General features: G+C 47.4%; 6 protein-coding genes across 6 annotated transcripts; 2 read left to right on the forward strand and 4 right to left on the reverse strand.

The window, feature by feature from the left end:
- Positions 1-3,690: 3,690 nt before the first annotated feature.
- On the reverse strand, positions 3,691-4,650 carry N7520_000407 (NAD-dependent epimerase/dehydratase family protein; the record flags this gene model as incomplete). The annotated part of the gene is made up of 1 exon (XM_057134342.1): positions 3,691-4,650. The coding sequence occupies one exon, from the start codon at positions 4,648-4,650 to the stop codon at positions 3,691-3,693; it is 960 nt and encodes a 319-aa protein (XP_057000278.1).
- Positions 4,651-5,360: 710 nt separating this feature from the next.
- Positions 5,361-6,850, forward strand: N7520_000408 (putative transcription factor TFIIE complex alpha subunit; the record flags this gene model as incomplete). The annotated part of the gene is made up of 3 exons (XM_057134343.1): positions 5,361-5,455; positions 5,521-5,616; positions 5,680-6,850. 3 exons carry the CDS (start codon positions 5,361-5,363, stop codon positions 6,848-6,850), a joined length of 1,362 nt encoding a protein of 453 aa, XP_057000279.1.
- Positions 6,851-7,264: 414 nt separating this feature from the next.
- On the reverse strand, positions 7,265-14,980 carry N7520_000409 (uncharacterized protein; the record flags this gene model as incomplete). The annotated part of the gene is made up of 5 exons (XM_057134344.1): positions 7,265-7,350; positions 7,399-7,455; positions 7,509-11,099; positions 11,150-11,300; positions 11,351-14,980. The coding sequence occupies 5 exons, from the start codon at positions 14,978-14,980 to the stop codon at positions 7,265-7,267; spliced, it is 7,515 nt and encodes a 2,504-aa protein (XP_057000280.1).
- Positions 14,981-15,793: 813 nt separating this feature from the next.
- pex8 (putative peroxisomal membrane protein Pex17) lies at positions 15,794-18,037 on the reverse strand (the record flags this gene model as incomplete). The annotated part of the gene is made up of 4 exons (XM_057134345.1): positions 15,794-16,351; positions 16,405-16,853; positions 16,911-17,908; positions 17,964-18,037. 4 exons carry the CDS (start codon positions 18,035-18,037, stop codon positions 15,794-15,796), a joined length of 2,079 nt encoding a protein of 692 aa, XP_057000281.1.
- Positions 18,038-18,339: 302 nt separating this feature from the next.
- On the forward strand, positions 18,340-18,803 carry N7520_000411 (uncharacterized protein; the record flags this gene model as incomplete). Its single annotated transcript, XM_057134346.1, has 2 exons — positions 18,340-18,629; positions 18,683-18,803. The coding sequence occupies 2 exons, from the start codon at positions 18,340-18,342 to the stop codon at positions 18,801-18,803; spliced, it is 411 nt and encodes a 136-aa protein (XP_057000282.1).
- A 184-nt stretch (positions 18,804-18,987) lies between these two features.
- On the reverse strand, positions 18,988-20,970 carry N7520_000412 (WD40 repeat domain-containing protein; the record flags this gene model as incomplete). Its single annotated transcript, XM_057134347.1, has 4 exons — positions 18,988-20,367; positions 20,422-20,622; positions 20,705-20,820; positions 20,883-20,970. The coding sequence occupies 4 exons, from the start codon at positions 20,968-20,970 to the stop codon at positions 18,988-18,990; spliced, it is 1,785 nt and encodes a 594-aa protein (XP_057000283.1).
- Positions 20,971-21,163: the final 193 nt, after the last annotated feature.

Here is a 21,163-nt window from a genome sequence, read left to right on the forward strand (position 1 = left end):
AAATCGACTTGCTTTGTGCTCAAATTCGGTATTGCCAAGAAATTTGCGTAGACCGTGAATCAAGCATGAAGGATATTCGATGAACGATCTAGAACCTAGCTTCGAATAAGCGCCTCTAGCGTCCTTAAATGACAAAAAAAGAAAAAAGTACGTCACGAGAACTAAAGCCAAGCCGATGTGGAGATGGGGAAATTCTAATCTCGATATCAAGCAGATCCATTACTCAATATTGGAAAATAAGACAAATATTCAAAGAGATAAAAGAATTTACCCAAAATGGAGGTCATTGGATAAAGGGGGAACAAAAAAAAGAAAAGGAGAAAAAAAGAAAGGAGATTAATAGCATGTCCTGGTATCCAGGGTCCTCCGGGTTATGAGCCCGGCGCTCTTCCCCTGAGCTAACATGCTAGTGGATGAAGTTCCACTCCGATTTTGATTACTTGATTGTGCAACATGTGAGTCATTTTGGGTGTAGATTAAATGTGGGTCGTGATCCGTGCACCACGGATTTTACCTACCACACCACGTTACATAAGCTACCCTCTTACATAATTAAGAGATATCGGGAATCCTCGGACTAAAGTCATGTGATAGTCAACGTCCGATATCAAATTATAAGTACAGGAGTAAATCAAATTCTCCGCAAAGGGCAACTTCTGATAGTATGCCCTATTTCTCCACACCCTGAGCACTTACTAGGGGCCTTAGGCCTCTTTATATCCGATATTTCCGTGATTTCCTCTGATCTTTTTCTCTTTTTTTCCTCCTTTTTTGGCTGTAGATAGACCCGAGGTGGTAGAATTGAGAGATATTCAGCTGTGGGTGGTCGAGTAACCCAAAAAGGATCAATTTTGTCGAGTCCTATTGGCTGATTAACCTTCAATAACTCACGGATCATATGCTTACAGGGTAGACCCATTGAATTAGTAAAATAATGGGTGCAAATGCCTATTGGCCCCTTTTCTAGGGCTAATTGCCGTTGATTATTGATTTTCTGCAAAGCATGTGGGGAGAGATGGGACCGAAGGTGGCTAAAAAGCGGAATCATGGTGAATTTCGGTATTTTAGTCTGGATTTCGGCTGTTTCTTTGCGGATTTCATCTAATTGGCCATTAATAACAGCATCAATAGCACTAAAAACAGTAATAAAATCGTTATTTGAGCCATGAAGATGGGACTTAAGCCTTGCATGAATACCCTCAGACCGTGAGCTTGCAGAATTACCAAAATGGGTAATATTCGGAGTATAACAGCGGACGAATTTCTGTTTATAGATTAGCCATATTCTTTCGAGATAAAGGATCAGATTAGGGTAGTTAAACTTAGTTTTAAGGTTATATAACCTTAATTTATATTCCTCTGATATATTAGATGAATAAAGGTCTCTCCATATCTTCATAAACTCTGTGAATTCTGTGTTTTTTGGGTCGTCTTGGGGCTGATTTGCTGTTTTTTGGCAAATAAATTCACGTGCTTTAGTAAAAACAGCTTTTTCAATATGCCAAATACACAGTAAATGGCTAATATTAGGAAAAAGCTCTTCAATTGCCCCAATAAGTGCTAAAGCTCTGTCAGTAATCAATACTGAATTATTAGATAAATGGATAAAATCCGAGAATAAGGTTTGTAGGGCCCACTTATAGCCTTCTTCACTCTCATTTCGCATAAAACAAGTAGCAAATAAGAAGGTCTGGTTAGTCGGAGTTATGCCAATAACCTCTAAAAGAGGCATACCGTACTTATTAGTCTTATAAGTGCAATCAAGGACAAAAACCCTATAGTATTTATTAGCAAGATCAATAGATTTAGGGTTAGCAAGCGCTAAAAACTCGATTTTATCATCAGATGATAAAGATAATCTATACTTATATCCTTTAATTTGCAAATTTTGGAGAAAATACTCCATTTCTCCCTGATATCCATACCTATCTCGGAGTAATTTTGCTTTTTGGTTATATATATCACGTGAGATTATCGGTTGATCTGTAGATAAACGGAGCAATTTGATCATATCTCTAGGGGCAGAATTGATCTGATTCAGGTCTTTAATCTTATCAATTTGAGTAGAATTAAGCTTCCGAGCTTGGTGGAACACTATTGGATCGTCAGCAGGGTGATTATGGGATGAATTACGTACCTGGAGCTCCCATTTGCCTGTTTTATTACTTGCATATAGCCTAAAGGGGCAATTTTGACGTTTTGAGCTTGTTTCCCGAGGATTTAGGCCTGTAATTGGCCTATCAATCGGCCGAAAAGGTATGCCTGATTTGACACATTGGATTGAAAGGTTCGCGTAAGCATATTGACCCTTGCCAGAATTACTGCTTTTTATAGCAGTACAATAGCCCTGAGAGAGGGCATGCTTCCGGACGGATTCGATTAATTCATCTCGAGTAGCATATGAAGCTTCAGGGGGTGGAAGAAGGTCTAAATTGGGTTATTATCAGTTATAAAAGATCAGGGAAAAGGATATACCCTACTTCCGTGAGCAGATAAGGTAGAATTGGTAGCCATTTTTGTGGTATTTTAGGGCAAATTAGGGCAGATTATGGTAGATAGAGTGATCAGGCCAAGGTAGATGGTAAAAAAAAGGGTAGAATAGAGTAAATTATCGTTTATCTACCCAAATCTGGTTACTATAGTGATGAAAATTTGATATCGGACGTTGGATAGCACGTGATTTTCTTCCGAGGATTCCCGATATCTCTTAATTATGTAAGAGGGTAGCTTATGTAACGTGGTGTGGTAGGTAAAATCCGTGGTGCACGGATCACGACCCATTAAATGTGCATATGCTTATGTAACTAGTATTTTGTACACAAAGGTGGACATAAATAGTCAAACTCTACTCCGTACTCGTACTCGTACCATATCTAAAAAGCAATATAATCAGTCAATGCTTATTCCTCGTGCCTTTATAGATAATTAGGATCTTTTGCATTAATTTCCCCAGATTTATAGATGAAGCTGGATGATCTCAATGAAATCGGCGGCCTCGGGGTATGTGTAATGGTAGTTGCTTATATATAATTGAACTTTGCAGACTAATACATATATATGCATGTATCAAATTTACATATTTATCTTATCTTTTTTTTTATCGCATGTGAGCAGTCTGCCCATGTGCCTTCAATGTCCTGTCATTGATAATAAGTACATACTGTGTCGGAATATCTAGCTAAAATGGAACCTGCACATACCTATTGGCATCGGGAAATCTTACAATAACATCGACCAGTTGACACTCTCTTACCAACAGCACACATATTAGTATACGCCTAGGTATATGGTTGATTTGATCATAAATTTATTTCAACAGCCTCCATTTGACTGATCAATCCAACTTTGTGGACTTGTATGGTTACTTCAAGAGCATTCATGATATCGTGATAGTTGGCCTTCTCTCCAAACGAGCCCGAGTGTCTTCGATACGGATAAGCGATAAGCGTGCGCATGTGGATATCAAGAGGATATCCGACCTAACAAAGCCTTTAAAGCCTTCATGTTGTCTCAAGCGCTCTAAGAACACTGGATAAAAATAGAATTCTGCAATATCGTTTGTGGGAGATCCAATTACACCTGAGACTTTTGAAGCAGCGGCATGATTTCCTTGGACTTGAATTTTAAATTTTAATGAATTGAATGAAGTTATACGTGAACTCGAGTTAGTGACTAATCCTGTACCAACAATCACTGCGACGCCTCCCAGGCCCTCAAATAGATAGGTAGATTCAACAAGAACTCCGTTCGTTTAGGATTCCATCCCAGAACTGTCTTCGCACGTGAGGCATCCGATTTGCTTACCAAGCTCAGAGCTTCCAGAAGGGGATCTCCCTGAGTCCCAATGTACTCAAGCGGCGCTTCCACGCCCAGCACCGTCTTCACAGTCTCTATAATTGCCACCAGAGGAATCGTCTCCGTCAGGAGGTCAAAGACGGGCCATGAGCCCAACCGACCATCAATACGGTCAATAGCTGCATGAAAACCAGCAGCGACATCGTCAATATGTACTGTTCCAGGGCAAGCTGCACGAGCACCAGGCACTTGTACAGGAGAGGTACTCCCCGACTTGGCCGCTTCTGCTAGCGGACCCCACCAAGTTCCCCAGATCCAAGACCCACGGCCGTAAATAGTATGAGGGCGCAAAATAGCAACGTCTAGCATGTCGCGCGCTGCGAGAATAGCTTGCTCATGGGCGGGACGCCATGTAACTGGCGTGGCAGGTTTAGCCTGAGAATGCAAGCTGTCGACCGGTGCAAGGTCGTTGATGCGGGTCTTTTGAGAGCCATAGATCCACGCCCCAGATGTATAGACAAAGCCAAGCTTCGGGCTAGCTATTTTTTCCTTCTCCAAAGCTGTCTGCCGAGTCATTGCAGCGTCAATGACTCCATAAAGGATAGAGCTCGCAGCTTCATACGCCGAGGACGTATCTACCACGATGTTGATAGAATTATCAAGAATGAATGCACTAAGAGTGAAAGTATTGGTGACGTCTTGCTCGACGGAAATTATCTCGTTAGAGCGTAGCAGCTTTGCCTTCTCGGGTGTTCGAGCAGTTCCCCAAACAGTATGGGTGCCTGCTTGGAGAAGTGACTTTCCCAGGGCTAGGCCAATATAGCCAGAACCACCAATGATTAAAACATTAGGCATGATTAACGTGATAGTAAGGAGTTGGAGGAAGCAGTTTGATCCGAAGAGAGAAAGTCAACCTATACGAGGCTTCAACTTATACGAGACTGACGCAATCAACATTGATCAGTCATGTGATAGTCATTACATCTGCATTTTCTTTGTATTTGTCAGTCGGCACAAGGTTCACACCGAGCTGTCATTATGCTGATAGAAGATGATTGTCAATAGATCCCTTGACAAGAGGTGGACAGCCGGAGATCGATGTAAAGTCCGGATTTGCTTCACCTAAGGCCGAAAGTCCGGATGGAAGCATATCACAAATGATCAACTCTGACTGAATGGGCAAAAAAGAACATTCAATTCAATTTCCTCGGCAGCACAATAACTTTGATTATGGGACAAAAATGAAAATTGACGAGCTTTGTAGTTTGTATAGTGAGTGACACTAGTCCCATTGAGGATTGACACCTTAGGCAGAGACAGCTGCATGTGACTTTGAGGCTGCTTCAGTCCGCGACTTTCATTGTCGCAATCACTACAGGCGCTGCCCTGCGCTCTATCCACTCTTTCACCCCTCACATAGATAGACTCATCCTGTCAACTCGATTTTTTGAGCGATGACCCCCTTTGTCCGTCCTTAATCCCGCGACCAGAAGCTTTGTCTTCAGACTCGACTCGCTTTCACCTGAACACAGCTTTTTACAAGCGCGCTCGAAACAACCACAGACATGGATCTTGCCAACACGCTCATTCGGAGCGTGGTCCGAGCCTTTTATGAGACCCGCCACATCTTGGTAGTCGATGCGCTTTTCCTCCACTCGGTGTATGATGCTCTTTTCCAGCGGAGTTGGATATGCGGATAGGAATGGTTCGGCTGATTTATCACAGTCTGCACGCAGAAGATCTTGCTTTTGTGATGGGAATGCAGCAGAAAGATCTCCGCAAGCTATGCGCTCGATTACGCGAGGATCGCCTGATCGCAGTGTAAGCTATCTACAGACATTTCGCCTCCACCAAGCTAACCACGTCGGATCTTTCTGACTACAGAAACACACGCGCCGAGATTCGCGATGGCTCGACTCGTCCTGTTAACCGCGAATATTATTACATCCCACTCCACCCAGTGATCGACGCAATCAAGTACAAAGTCTCGAAATTGACATCCACGATCAAAGCGCAATACACACCTAGTGAAGAGCGGAAGGAATACATCTGTCTCCGCTGTGGGGCCGAATGGACCGAGCTGGATGTTTTGAGTCTTGTCTCGGATGAAGGCTTCGAGTGCCAGAACTGCGGGGCCATACTCGAGCGAACAGAAGATGTCAAGGGCGTAGAAGGCATCGATCGTACCGGCCACGAGAAGAACAGCAAGCTTATGGCTCAGCTGGACAATATGCTCAAATTGCTGAAGCAGATCGATTCCGTCGAAATCCCGCCAAACGATTTCGATACGGCCTGGGACCACAAAGTTGAGATTGCCCGCAACCAGAACACACACCCTGTTCGTGCTGCGATCGCCGTCGCACCCAGACAACAAGACGTCACACGGGCCAACGTCAAAACAGACGCCGCGAACCTGGAGATCTCCCTCACATCAACAGAGGAGAAGAGCGCCGCCGAGCAAGCCGAGGAAGCCGCCCGCAAAGCAGCTGTGGAGAAACAGAACCAGCTCCCCGTGTGGCACACCGAGTCTACCGTCAACCGAGAAACAGTTGGCGACGGCCAGATTAAGAACGAGGCTGGCGTACCGGTCAAAGCAGAGCTGGGAGACGAAGACCAGAAGCCCAGCCTGGACGCACTGGACGACAAGGTCGCCGCCTACTACGCCGAGATGGCACGCGAACAGGCCCTGCAAGCCGAGGAAGATGCCAGCAGTGGCGAAGAAGACTCCGACGAATTCGACGACTTTGAAGATGTCGGTGTTTCCGGCCAAAGTGGTCCTGCCACCCCCGCAACAGCACCGGGTCCAACGAGTGCTCCTACGCCTTCTTCTGCTGTAGCTGGTGTCAAGCGTGAGCTCGATACGGCATCGAGTGCGGCCCCTTCTTCTGTTGGGACTCCGTCTACTCCTGCTGATGATGAGCCTGCGGCTAAGAAGATTAAAATGGAAGGTGTCACCTCTGAGCCAGCTATCAAACAAGAAGATGCTGTTAAGGCTGAGCCGGATTCGAAAGATGAAGAGTCGGATGAGGATGAGGACGAGTTTGAGGACGTATGAGATGATGACATGGCATGGTTTAATCCCAATCTCCAAAAAACGAATCGGATAATAAGAGGCCTTTACTCTGACATTGGCGCTGGCGTCTATGTTTACTGTATTAACACCAATCAATTTGAATAAACTTGATCTAGAATTGCCTCTCCGCAATACACCTCAGGCTGATCCATGCAGGATTTACATTACTTCGATGATGTGAATTCCGATGGATTTCTATATCATTGGAACACCAGTGAGGTATTGTAAGAAGGAACGCCACCATAAACAGAAAAAAAGTGCAAATTTCCCAGGTCATAAAATCATAGTTGAATCTTTCATCACAACTCCATGTCACGTTCGCTGAAGTCATATGATATCTTCATAGGCAGAAAAGAACAAAAAGAGCAAAACTTAACCGAGGGCCATGTCTTCCATCTAAGGGGAACCCGCGAGTCCCATTTCAGAGTCACTGGCCAGTGCAGATGTGGCCTCCCACTCTTCAGGTGAGGCCATTTCGGATTCTGGGCCCCGTTAGAAGGCGTCGTAGGGGGTTGAAATTGATATCGTACCTGAGACAAAATCGTCGGGAACATCGACTGTGATTTGTTCGAGCAAGTTGAGGGTTTCTGGAAGAAATAGTTAGTCAAGAGGTTCATGTGGATCTGGTCATTGGTAGTACCGTTTGCCTGCTGTATGATGAGTTGGTCATCTTCATCGTTGGGGTCGAAATAGTTCTCCAAGCAACGAGTCACGGTTGATGTAATGTTATAGATCATTCTGGATTCAACGCTTGCGATTTGCCCAGCGAGGAATAGAGTGTTGATCTTTTGTACGCAGGCTTTGCCCAGCTGCCTGCCAATCTCAATATGCGGAGATCGGGGTTCTTGGGTCATGTTTTCCGCACTATCCAGTGAGAAAAGGAGCCTATTGGTCAATTCAATTGTCTGTTGGCGGACCACTCTTTCAGGATCAACAAGTAAGGTCGGAACGAAGTCCGGGATCCTCTGCTGGACAATGCCCGAGAACCACTCAGGTCCCAATGACAGCCGCTCGTTGACCGCGTCTTGATTGGAAAGCTGTGTGAAAAAGTCAAGGTGATCAATACCACCACTGTTATTGATGGTGGTCACTCCCTTGGCCACGAAGTCGATCATACCAGTGACATCTCCCACTTCAGGTGCGTGTTTACAAAAAACAATGGCCGCAACCAAGAATGGACCGCAGAGCTCCGCGGGTGATAGTCGAAGACCAATCTCCAAAGATTTGATGATACGGTCCATGAAACCCGCTTCGGGCTCTGCTACCACAAAGCTCCTAAAGATATCCACAGTAGAATCTTGAAGACCGAAATTCTCGTGTTGGAGTAATTGCCGCAAGAAGCCGGCATTGCCATCATCGTCAACTTGCCAGATGTATCTGCTTTCAGTGTAGCTGACCGGAAACTTCCCATCTGGTGATGCTTTGCGAATTTCATTGTCTGGAACTGCCCGAAGCGCGAAGTCCATGCTCCTAAAGAAAAGAGCGCAGAGCATCAGCATATTCGAGTACATGAAACGACGTCCCTTCTCCAACATTCTGCTGTAATTGGGGTAAAACCGCTCCAATTTCATCCTGTCATCCTGGTCGAACCAAATAATTTCGAGACATCGAATGAATATGCGTTTATCAAACAAGATGCCCATGACATCTAGTCCGCACTCAGCAAGCTTGATGAAACAATCGAAGTAATCTTCCCAGACACGTGGGACACCCTGCAGCGTAGGCCATAGACTCTGCAGCATATCGACAATGCGCTCAATAAGCGGTTGGGCTCGACTCTTCATGGGAATACGCTCACTCTCATCCAACTCTGGATCCATCAAGTGTAATCGTTGGAGCGCTCCCATCAGGAGCATAATTCCTTTCTGTCGAATTTCCCCATTGGCACTTCGCAGAATGATATTGCGGAGTGAAGTGTTCCTGCTACAAGTCCATTTCAGCGTCTGCAAAGCGGCACGTGGGTTCCGACGAAGTAATTGATATAGCTCAGTGACCATACTCTCCGCTCCCAGGTATTCTTTGGTTCGCAAGATCAGCTGCTCGAAAGTATCCAGCCCAACCTCCATGGCAAGTACCTCGAGTTCCGATCTGTGCGCATAATCAAGGTTCGTCTCCCGCATTGTTTCAAGCAAACGATGAACGAAATACGCGTAAGAGGGATCAAGAAGACAGTAAGTTCGAATGAACAACTCATTTTCCATGGCAATGTGGTTGGCAAACTCGATTGGCACGGGTACCCGCACCGGACAGTTTTGCTTCAGTGGCTGGTAGAACTCCTTCGACTTGTCCATCATCGAGACACGCTGATAGAACAGCATGTAAGCGTTCCAGACCTTGCTGATGTGAACACCACCCATGGAATGCATCGTTTCGCCATGGCCACCGAAGCACTGATCTGCGATAGTCGAAGGATCAAATCGGCTTACATCCGAGTCATTGAACTCAACCCATGATGCAGAGCCTGCAGAAGGTCGCTCACGAGTGTATGAGTAATAATGGCCGGATTCAGCCGTGCCAGTGTGGACCAAAACACCAACCAACTCAAAGACATCGGGCTCGGCAAGCATTTCTGGATCAGATAAATATTCCACATTGTACGGCGTCATATCGATGCGATCTGGGAACTGGAATTCGTCATTGATCTTGCTTCGGGTCATTGAGACCATATCGAAATCAAATCTTTTCAGGTGAAAGATGAGATTATCAGGCACGTCTTTTAGGCAGGCTCGCTTGACAGCATCGACATGGCGACCACAGGCAGTGCAAGAGTATTTGTTATCTCCTTGCATGATCTCACCCTCGACATATGCCTGCAAGCTTTCTTCGAGATTGGCCTTGCCCTTGATGTCACACTGGATGGCGGAAAATGGCTCCAACCTTTCCGAAATGTGTGAGCACTCCTTAGACTTGATCTGCTGAACCAACTGACCACCGTAGAAAGATCTGAACTTCTTTTTGCATTTCGAGTCAACAATTTGAGCCTCCCAACGATCGAACAGGAGATTGTAAAACTCATCAACATCCATCTGAACGGTAACGTCAATGGCTTCGTTGTCATAGGTTCGGATGCTCTCAACAAAAGCCTGCGGATCGAAGCTCTTTGTCCAAGTATTCTGCATCCATGCAAAAAGCTTTTGGGTTTCTTCTAGAAGTACTTGAGATGAATCCCCATCCACAACCTGCAGTCTGAGCATGAAATCCCGGAATTCCACATTCATGAAAAGTTGTGTCATCAACGAGTTCAGGTAGCAAGTGTTAGACAAATTCTTTAGGCCGGCATACCCCTCTGGAGCTCGAATCATCTTTGATCGCTCATAATTGGAATTGGGGCCGTATGAAACGTCTCGAGGCACAACATCTTCAAGCTCCCTCATGGTTCGGTGGAGATTCTCATCAGTTCGATTGCACAATAGATTGATGACGTTGTATAGTTTCTGACGAGTCAATGTGTGCATCACAGGGATCCGCGGCGTGATTGGGCTATCGACAATGTCCGACAAGTCTGGGAAAAGATAGGTATTCAAAATTTTCTCTGGAAGATCAGAAGTATCCAGCTCGACCATGGCGTATTCGGCCAGCTCAAGGCAGCTCTCCAGCAGGAGAGCAAACCCCAAAATCAACTCGTCAACAATCTCACGCCCAACGAACTCCTCGGGTTGATGGCGAAACATGACTCCAGTCCATTCCCGGAGATAATGACTGAGAATCACATCTTGAGGGGACTTTTCGGCAACAGAGCGGAACACCCAGAGAACGACCTTGAAAAATTCGGCAGACTGTCCAGCATAATCCGGTGTTTGTGGAATAATGCCAACCAAAGCATCCCAAATGGTAGCAAGCATGTCAATTCGAGTAGGGCTCTCGGCAGGATTCTGGGTCTGCAAACCGTCGCCAGTTATCTTCCCAGATTGCTTCAGCAACTTAGGCCTGCAGATCATTTTTATTCTTTCGGAAACATCATTTCGGATGGTCTGTCGGCATTCCTTGAGAAGCAAATCCAGCATGAGCTGATCAAACCTGGCGAATTGTTTGACTGTCTCCCAAAATTTGTGATCGCGAATCGAGCCTTCAATAATGAATGCAAAACAATCGCATATCAACTTGTGAACGCCAGCAGCGGCCATAGGCGTTTCAGGCAGAGAGCGTGCAGTTTCAATGAGGCCTAACAACCGCCGGACAAAAGGTGCCGGGTCGGAAATCAATGCCGAGGCGTCATTATCCGGGCGATAGACTATGTTCATTAGCATATGGTGATCAGATTTGATTTCAGGATAATATTACCAGCAAGAGCAGATAAAAGACATTCAATGGCTTTCGTGGCAAGGGCGAATCGAAGCCGATCGAGTTTGATAGACTCTGAAAGTTCATGTGACATCAAAAACTTCACCAAAATCGCAATGCTATGCGAGACAAAGCTTTGCTTGGGTGTCACCTGTTGAGGATTAGTTTAGTGGAATAGAAAATGAATTCTGTTTGAAATACCTGGATTTCTTCTGCGCGAAGACATGTCAATAGCGCATTAAAGGAATAAAATGCCACGAAAGGCGTTCGAAGTGGGAACAGTGTCTTTTCGTCACTATCTTCTGCACTAACAAGCGCCAAGACTCGTTGCTGTGGTGGAAAGACAATAAGAAAATCGAATATTTCTCTGGCCAAGTCATCCTTGAGGGACAAGAGCTCATAGATCTCATCAAAATGCTTGAGCACCTCGGAGTCGACTGTTGTAAGAGATTGATTTTTGCTGTCATGACAGACTTCTTGAGCATCTGGTGCCTTGCGAAGAATGAGTAAACCAGGGTGGCGTTTCATATCCTTCACAAGGATGTCCGGGTCTGTTAGAATATCAAAGCGCTGACCACCCCAGATGGCCAACAACTTGGAGAATCCAGTAAGCTGGACGAGCCTTTCCATCAGTTCTGCTGCCGTCGACAGATCACCGATCCGTAATGTATTGATGGGTGAGCCAGCGCTCCCGTTGAACGATTGCCAAGAGATATCAATCGGGTTGCCTTTCAATGGCCGTTCTGGGAGGCTGGGAGGTGAACCTCTGGGGGGGCTATAGATTGGGCGAGTTCTCAAGCCGTACAAGAATTGCCGAAGGAAAATAAGAGACCGCCTAAATTTGAGTTCATCGGCATCTAATTCCCCACTCAAGGTTACGCTGTCCATCGAGGTATCGTCCCTGACTGTGCTTTCCGGGGTGTTCAGCGTTGCCGCGGTGGATTTTAGTTGATCAATACAACGGTTGACAACGGAAATGTGCGTGGCTTCGATTGCACCTCGCGGGGAATTGCGGATAATCCGATGATCTAGGTAAACCTCGATGGCAAATTCTGTGGCCTCGGTCTCGATCGTGCCGGGGAGGGCCGTCAAGATGAAGTTCCAAATCCGATCCATCCCGGGAACGGTGATAACTTCATCATCTCCTGCTGGGGGTGGTGGGTTGAAGCGGACCTCATAACTTATGGACTGTTTTGCGAAGGAAAGGACTTCGAGTGTGAAATCCTTCGGCGACAATCCAGGCAGGTACTCGTGAATGCAGCGCTCCAGAAACGGGTTGGATTTGGAACTTCCGCTCAAGGCACTCATCATTTTCCAGGCTGCCTTGTGTCCATCATGCCCCAATTTATTTGACAAGAGAATTTCATTCCAGAAGGCGCTTCCAAGTTCAGGGGTGACCGTATCTGGGGCCATGTCGACGAGGCGGTACAAGATTTCAATACGTGATTCAAGGTCATAGTGTGAGGACGCGTTGGCAAAGTCGGCTTGATCGTCTTTCACGGTGTGAAGGAGGTCGTTGATCACTAGACGAGTCAAGTCGAATTCCTCCGCCAATTTCCTCATCTCTTGCGAGTCGTTCATCGGGACAAGGGCACAGAGCACCTGAATGCTTCCCGCAGTGAATTGGTTCATCTCGGCGATATCTTGAATGCAGCGTTCATACATGTCCATTCTGTCATTCACACTGATACCAGCTTCGATGAACCGTTCGAGGTACTTAGCACCCTTGGTTTGCATCAGTTTCTTTTGCTCAACGGACATATCCTCCGCTGCGGTGCTCTCTCTAATCAAGCGCACGCATAGTCGCAGAGGTATTGCGTCAACATATTCACCAGCGTCATGATCAAGGGGTCTTTCGGAGATACGGCTGAGCATGCTGTCGCAGAATTCAAGCATGCGCCCATCAAAACGATCCAACGGTAGGTCCAACACTTTGGCGCAGATGTAAATCACATCCGGGGCTGTAGTCGCGTGCATCCAAAAAGTTTTTACGAGCATAGCTAGGACTTCGGAGACGATGCGGCTGTCTTGGCTGTCTGTCACAGTTGCCCAGATCATATCTGTCACGGACTTGTTGTAGGTCGATGTCACAATCAAAAACCCAACGATATTGCTGCATCGGCTAATCAATTGTGGATGAGAATCGACACCCACGAGGTAATCCACTATCTTATTATCGAGGATAAAGCGGACCAGATATTTGACGAATGGTATCTCAAGTCCACTGGGGTCGGCGGAGAGGTGCTGCCTCCAAATAGAAACCAAGTCCGACTGCATGGTCTCCACTCCATGCGCTCGCAGTTCCATTCGACCTTCCATAATGTACTTCTTCAAAATTCGGAATTTCCACCCCCACACAAGGATGAGAAGCTGATCTCTAACATCAATATCATCTGAAAGCTCAATCGAGAGGTCACTTGACATTTGTGTGACAAATTCGTTGTCCCGGGCATAAAGCAAGTTTAAGCAGCGTTGGGTTTGACGCAAAAGTTGCTCAGCCAGTTCGCTTGTCAGCCATGAGGATTTCTTGGAGATAGATTCTTGGAACTTCTCATCAATCAGGCGCACAGTATCATAGAGGAGTTTCAAGTGAGGTGTGTTGAATGGCGAGTCGACGGTCAGTTCTCCAGTCACGATCTGTCTCCGTTCTACGGAGCTGTCGATCGCGCTATTTGCAACATGGAAGAATGGAACCAAGGCATTAACCCAGTGAGATTTCTTTGCGGCATTCTCAGCAATCAGAGAAGCAAAATCTACCAGCTCTTGGAAAACACCAAGGGCGACTGTTTTTGCCCTTACTCGAGCCACGACGTCAATGACCTCCGTTCCATAGACATTTTCCGTGGCACGGAAGAAGGGAATAGTTGAATATTGTAATAGCCAAGCAAGATTATTCAGCCAAGCACGGGACACACTATCCTGCATCTCGGGCTCATCAAGCTCATGGCGCAAGTTCATGCAGTCCATGTGAAGCAAGTGATGCGTGATGCGGACATAATCCACAAGAAACTCCTCGAGGGTTGTCAACACGCCATGTCCGGCATCCATGGGCAGTATGACATTTCTGCGAAGCATAGTTTCCATTAACTTTGGCACAAGGTCCCAGAAGTCAATATCGTCGATGACAGATGATAGGAGCAAGCAGTCCAGATTGTTTGCAGCTTGTTCGAACCAGGCTTTGACCACTGTGAGTATGTCGGTTTCGCGAACTTCCTGCTTTTCCATGATCATAATAATTCTCTGTAGATTGTCCCGAGCTACCTGATCCTCGTACAATTTGGGAAAGGTATCAATCAGCGCCAAGGGTTCATCCTCGACAATGTCCGAGGCGGCATGACCACGCAATGCCTCATCAATAGGTCTCCAGTGTGAAGTGTTGGGGTCCTGATCCATGTCCTCCAGCTCCGCGACCTCGATTTCAGGACTTTGTGAAGGGGAGGAAGCTATCAAGATGACGTCGGGGGTCGCGTCGGTGTTTTCGGTGGTTGCAGGTTGCGGGGTGGTGGCAGGTGTGAAAGTTTGAGGTTCGGTAGGGGCGGACTCAATAGGTTCGGAAGTCATATCAGTAGTTGGAGACTTCACGTTGATCGTAACTTTGCTGGGGCGAGCTGAGTCGGGAGTGACATCCATCTCCGAGGCAAGTGCGGCCGGAGGTGTCGCGCAGGAGTCAATGGACAACGACTCTCCCACGCGATTTCCACTATCAAGACGCGGTCGCTTCCGGGTCGCTTGGGGATCTGGATCTTCCATGGAGTCGCCGTAGGATCGAGTAGAGTCGATCAAGGGCGTACCAGGTGGGGGGTGAGAGCTCTCTGGCGGGGGTTCTGCCATGACATTTTCCGCCAGACAATGGGGGTAATAGGCGATGACAAATAAGGGCGCTTAAATGAACAAATCCAAAGATCAAACGTAAAAACACTCTCAAGGTTCTATAGGGGAAAACAAGTGAATATAAAAGAGAACGTGGAATAGATTTGGAGAGAATTAATACCTGGTAGTCCACGTGCAGTGCTGGAGGTAGCTTTTTTTTTGGCGGGCGGCAACGCGACAAGGAAAACCGGTGACGTTTTACCTATGGAGACACTGAGTAGGAACCAGATCTACGTTCAATGTTTAATGTTACATAAGACATATGTTCAGCAACATTACTTCTTCTACACTATATGGATATGAATGAGATAGTAATTTTCTTTCTACACATATCATATTTGCAAATGGATTTCTTTCAAATTACGGGAGACCTAACAGCTCGTTGAATTGCAATTTCATGCACAAATACTATATCTCCACGCTATATTTCATGAACTAGCAAACAAAATTGAAAGGACTAAAAAGCTAAATAAGATGACATATGTGGATAGCTTCCCCAGAGTGGAGTTTTACCTCTCCACATCATTGCCTGGGCCAGTCTCGCATGTTCATGTAACCTACTGACTTCCATTATTCTATATGTCCATACCTACAGTCCGCGGGTTGTATTGACAGATCTTTCAAAGTTCCACAGGGTCAACATTGCTATTTCTACTTCAATTTTTAAAATTACCAGGTAATGGAGCATATCAATTCAATTGATGTACGAAAATGGTTAGACTTTGAATGTTTGTGGTATAAGTTATGGTATATGACATGCTCACTCTGAGATCATCACAGCTTACTCTCCGGTGCTACCCGACCAACGGCACCACTCATAAATGGTCCAATTTCCTCCGCCTTGGATTCAGCTCCTGGGGTAGGCTCGGCACCATAAAGAACCAATTCTCGACCACCTTGAGTGCTCCACCAATTGACACAACAGTGGGCTCGGTCAACATCCATCTCACCCATGCTCAATGCCTCCCAGAACCGATCAACACAGGTATGGCGCATAGTTCGGTCTTCAATGGTATTTATTAAATCTGCTGTTAGAGGAAGCCAATCCTCCAGGTCATCTACTCGGAGGAAAGATAACGAGTCGATCAGTGCCAGAGTGAGCACAGCTTTTGCCGAAAGAGGAATTTCAGTGTCCATACCAGACGAACTATTCCCGGATGTCGGGGTGATGGGAGTCGTGGACCCATTCAGTGCGCGATCCCGCAGTACTTCAAGTAGGATGGAGGGGAGCACTGGTTGACTGTTGGCCAAGGGTGATGGAGGCGCCGTGACTTGAATGACTGTCTTGAATGCAAGACGGAACTGCCGAGCGGAGAGGTTTTCGGGGAACACCTGTAAGTTATCATCAGATATATGATCTAGACTATTCATGAAGCTGAACTCACCGCGAATAGGTTGTCAATATAGAATGGAAGATGCTTGGCAGCCAGCTCCGAATTATGGGCTATAGCGAATACAACGAGCACCACGCTGTGAGCGGCTTCAAATATTTCCAGAAGAAGACTGTTAGCACCAGCTGCAAGGTACGGGAATGCAGCGGATAAGAGAAGATCCTCATTAGCCTGGGGTGATAGCACCAGAGGGAAATGTTCCGCAGCATTCAAGAAGAACAGATCCAAGCATCGTTCCACTGGGTGGTCAGGAATTTGGCCCATATCCCCAGGCTTGATACTGCGTAGGAAATTTTCGGCCAAGTCAGGGTATTGGGAAAGTATATCGATAGCGGTCAGGAAGACGAAGCTTTGTTGCGACGATCCATTCTGGCCTGTGCGAGAGGAGATAAAGTAGAGATTGCGAAGAATATGAAGAGATTGCATAGACAGGTACGGCGCACCTAATATTGATTGTGTTAGCGAGTGGACAATCAACTTCCTGTTCCTAGCCAACTTACTACCATGGGCTGCGAGAGCAGGGTCGTTGATTGTTCTACCAAGAACCGCGCGAAGGACAATCACCACCGAATACAAGCAATTCCGGAGAACCTTCCAGAGCTCCGGAATAGTGGTTTGTAACGTATCAGCATCTAAGAAGTCCTTTTCCTCTGCGACATCTATCTCAGAGAGTTTATTTTGTCGCCACTGCACCATCAAGGTCCGTACAAAGTCGGCCATATAATCGACCGTTTGCGCAACCAATTGCGGGTTCTGGGCATTCTCAACAGCATGAGAAATCAACCGGGACAAAGGCCCCAACGCTGATACTAGCGGGCGAGCAGAAATAGCAGAGAAATAACCAAACGTCCTTGAATCGGCTTTCCATTGGAATTTCTTCCCTGGAGCTTCAACAACGTCGTCATCAATCGCTCCCAAAAAGAACCCTCCTTCGAGTCCTTCCGGAGAAAAGAAAACGGATTTTACCATAACAGGCAATAATCGATCATAATCGATTTTTTTCCTTTGCAGATCTGATAATAGCTCAAACGTGTAGTTCAGCACCATGGTGATGCAATGGCCATCTATCCCCGCTTCGGGATCCAGCCCCTCCACTGCCAATTGGGCTGCTGTTGCCAGTGCAGATTCAAGTTTTGTTCGAATGGTCCACGGGAGTCCCTGTCGATTCTGTCCCTCAAATCCCAGGAGTATGCCGCCAAGTAGGATCATGTGTCGCCAACGGGGAGACTTGTCATCTGCGCCCTGAACCACCGCCTTCGCCCATGCTTCACGTTCAATGCTCCGATTCCGTCCATGCGGCATCCGGGGTTCTTCAATGTTATCATTGTGCAGGACCGCGATGGCGGCGGTGTTAAAAACGCTCATGAGTTTGCGACATGCTTGTAAATCGACCGGGTGGTCCCAGAGGGCAGGCGCGGAGAGAAGTTGCGATGCGAGAAGCGTCAAGTTCAACGGATTACCAAGGACCGACAAAAAACTTGTCGCTGTGGGAAGGAGACTATAATGATATAAGCATTAGTTATCGGACATCAAGCACGTATGGATCGGCTTACCCAGCAGCATCTTCAAAGCTTGAGGTCGCCTGCAGCGAACGCAGCAGACGTGCAAGTGAACGTTCAGTTGCCATAAAGGATGGACCACAGTTGGGACAGGAGTGCCCACAAGGTCTTCTACATGGCCTAGGGGAAAGAAGATGGGGGGAAGCCAAAGCGCGGAGAACCCCAGTTCCAGCCGAGGTCCCGGAGTGGATCCGCAAACAGTGCAAACAAGTAGCGTCATGCCCGTGCGTCCAAACATCAAAGATTAACGCAATCGCAACTTCTCCTGTACCAAGCCATACACTTTAACTTTGATATGCAGTATCGCCAACGGAACATGATCTAGTCTTCTTTGTTTATCGCGGCAGAAGAGCCGCAACATTCCTTCTCCATGGCCAGCAACCGGGTCCCAATCAACTACCACACACCTTCGTTTCCCTCGCTGTACGACCCAGTCCCCTCTCACCACAAAGAAGCTTATTATCTCTATTATACGACGGATATCTGGCGCTTCACACTGTACTGGACTTTGATTTTTTATGGAGTGACCCACCTTACAGTCGCCGGGTGCGTTACCCTGACGCATTGTCGCAATTGGAGTGTGGTATGGCTTGTGCCGTTACTGTACGCCGTGGTTTCTGGTTTAGAAGCACTGCTAGCTGGAAGCATCGTTGGTGTAGTGTGAGTGGTTGTTATATCAAAAGCAAATAACGCGATTCTCTAATGGCAAACAGACTTGGTCAAATCTATGATTCGGGAAACTTCAGGATGTCCACCTGGGTGCCGATGATCTGGGCTGGAGTCAATGTGATGGTGCTCATCTTAACCAGTTTCCCAATACAAGGCGGACTTTAAATCTACGATGCACGCCTTTGCATCATTTCTTTGGGATTTGAAGACATCCGTTTTCATTTCTATAATACACGCCCAAGAAATTCGATATGTCAACGAGCGCCGTCCACCTGATCCAGGGTTGCCACCAGAATGCTTAATATAAGTCCCGTACGCCGACCGAAATACACCAGTATCTTCCACGGGATTATCGACGTCCACCATCCGGCATCCCACCTTGCAGACCAGGAAGGCCACCCATTGCGGCAGCCATGTTCTGGAGGTTGAGGTTCGGAGGCATCTGAATTCCTTGAGCCATCATTTGTTTTTGTAACTGTGCCATATCCAGGTTCATTGGTGGAGCCCCCATTCCGGGAAGCATAGGGAAGCCGGGCATCCCACCATTTGGAGGACCGTTTTGTGGCGGAGGCGGGGGATGCGAAGACATAATTGCAGCTAGGCGACCGGGGTCCATCCCACCCATGGCAGCTGGCATCCCTGAAGGCGGAGGCTGGGCCGCACCAATACCAGGTAGCAGCCCTGGACCATCAAGCTGAGATACAGGACCACCCTGGATTCCTGGGAGAGAAGCACCAGGTCGTCGCTGATCGACCAGACCTTCGGCTTCATCTTGCATTTCTTGCTCCTCATCCTCCCGCATCTGTTTGCGACCGAAGCCCCGATTCCATGTTCCTTGAGCCTCAGCGGCCTCCTCACCGATGTGGAAACGATCTGTCATGTAGCTAGTCTCGCCAGGCCGAGCCCGCGACCAGAATCGAGTGAAGTTATCCTTGGATCCAGAAGCAAGAATATGGCCTAGTGGATGCCAATCTAGTGACCAGATCGTAGCGCCGTGGGCGTATTGAACGCGGTGGGCCGGGTAGATCACTTGTGGAGGGGTATTAGCAGGGTCTGGGCTGTCGTACGGCGCCACCGTAGGAACCACACCAGCGGGCAAGTTGGGCTCGTCCAGTAGATAGTGATGCATAGACCCATCTTCGGCACCAGTTGAAATCAGATTGCTGTGGATCGGGTGCCAAGTCAGAGAAGAAACCGGCTTCTCATGACCGCGTAGAATGCAGATATCCCGCATCATGCGCAAATCGAACACTCTCGCCGTCTGATCCCGCGACGACGTAGCAAGGAGGTTATTGTTAACCCGCGAGAATCGAGTCGCAGTGACTGTGTTTTTGTGACTGTGAAGCGTTGTCAAGCACCGGGCCGTCCTGGGGTCCCAGAACTTGACTTGGTGATCTTTGGAGCCGGAAACCAGTAAACCCTTTGTAGGATGCCAGTCGCAGGATTTGACATCCCAGTTGTGTCCCGTGAGAACGGTATCGCAGGTTCGGGTGGTGAAATCGAAGATCTTGAGGGTCGTGTCATCAGATGCGGAAAGGAATTTGGTATCGCTTGGGGCCCAGGCGAGATCTCGCACGGCGTCATGGTGAGCATCATCAATGGTTTCGACGTTATTGAAGTTCGGGCGCCAGTATTTCACATCTCCTCTTTGTCCGCCCGAGATCAGCCAGTCTTGGCTATGCGCCCATGCTAGCGACGTCACACCTGCTTGGATTTGATCATAGTGTGCCTAGCGATCGATTAGTAGCCACTCTGGCTATTTGGGATCGGGATTAAAACGTACATCCATCACCGTCTCAAAGTTAAACGCTGTACCGTTCCAGAGCATGAACTCGCCGGTGTGACCGCCGGTCAACAGCCGCCTGCCCTCGGGAGTCCATCTCACCACAACGATAGGTTTCTTCGATTTTCCGATAGATTGATGAAGATGTCGTACGGGAATTGTGTCAGCGGGCGAATGGGGTCGACCAACGGGTGGAAGCATCTGTGGATCAAGTTCTGGTCAATTTTCCGTTTCTTTTGCTCTGCGACACACGATACTTCAGGGCCAGCTTGCGCCAACTCACATCCACTGTAAAACTCGGACTGGGTCTTTCCACCTCCATTCTGTGCCCACCTTGGTATCGGGGTCGTCGTGTGCGCATCCATTGTACCATTGACGAGCCATAATCAGTGACCAGTCCTGTGAAATTTGTTAGTGGTCTGTTCAGTTGGCTTGAACATCTGAAAGGAAATAGTACATACTAGGCCGACGGGGACCGACGGGGCCTTCAAAGTTCTTGTTGTATCTCCCAAATTGGGCGTCGCCTCCATGCTCGTCGTAGAAGGCCATTGTGACTAAACCCGAGAATCGTTGGAAATTGCGGTCAGAATGATCACAGAATCATGACCAGAAGAATGGTTGGTTTAACAATTTGAGAAAGATGCAGGACAGGGAATAACCCTGTAAGGAATAGAGTCGGCGTTAATGCGTTGGGAGGAAAGTCGCGGAGCTTTGCAGGCTTCGGGACTCCTTTGGAGCTCGA

The sequence above is a fragment of the Penicillium odoratum genome, assembly GCF_028828045.1.
Source record: "Penicillium odoratum strain IBT 22623 chromosome Unknown utg000001l_segment0_segment0, whole genome shotgun sequence".
In the NCBI taxonomy this organism is placed as follows: domain Eukaryota; kingdom Fungi; phylum Ascomycota; class Eurotiomycetes; order Eurotiales; family Aspergillaceae; genus Penicillium; species Penicillium odoratum.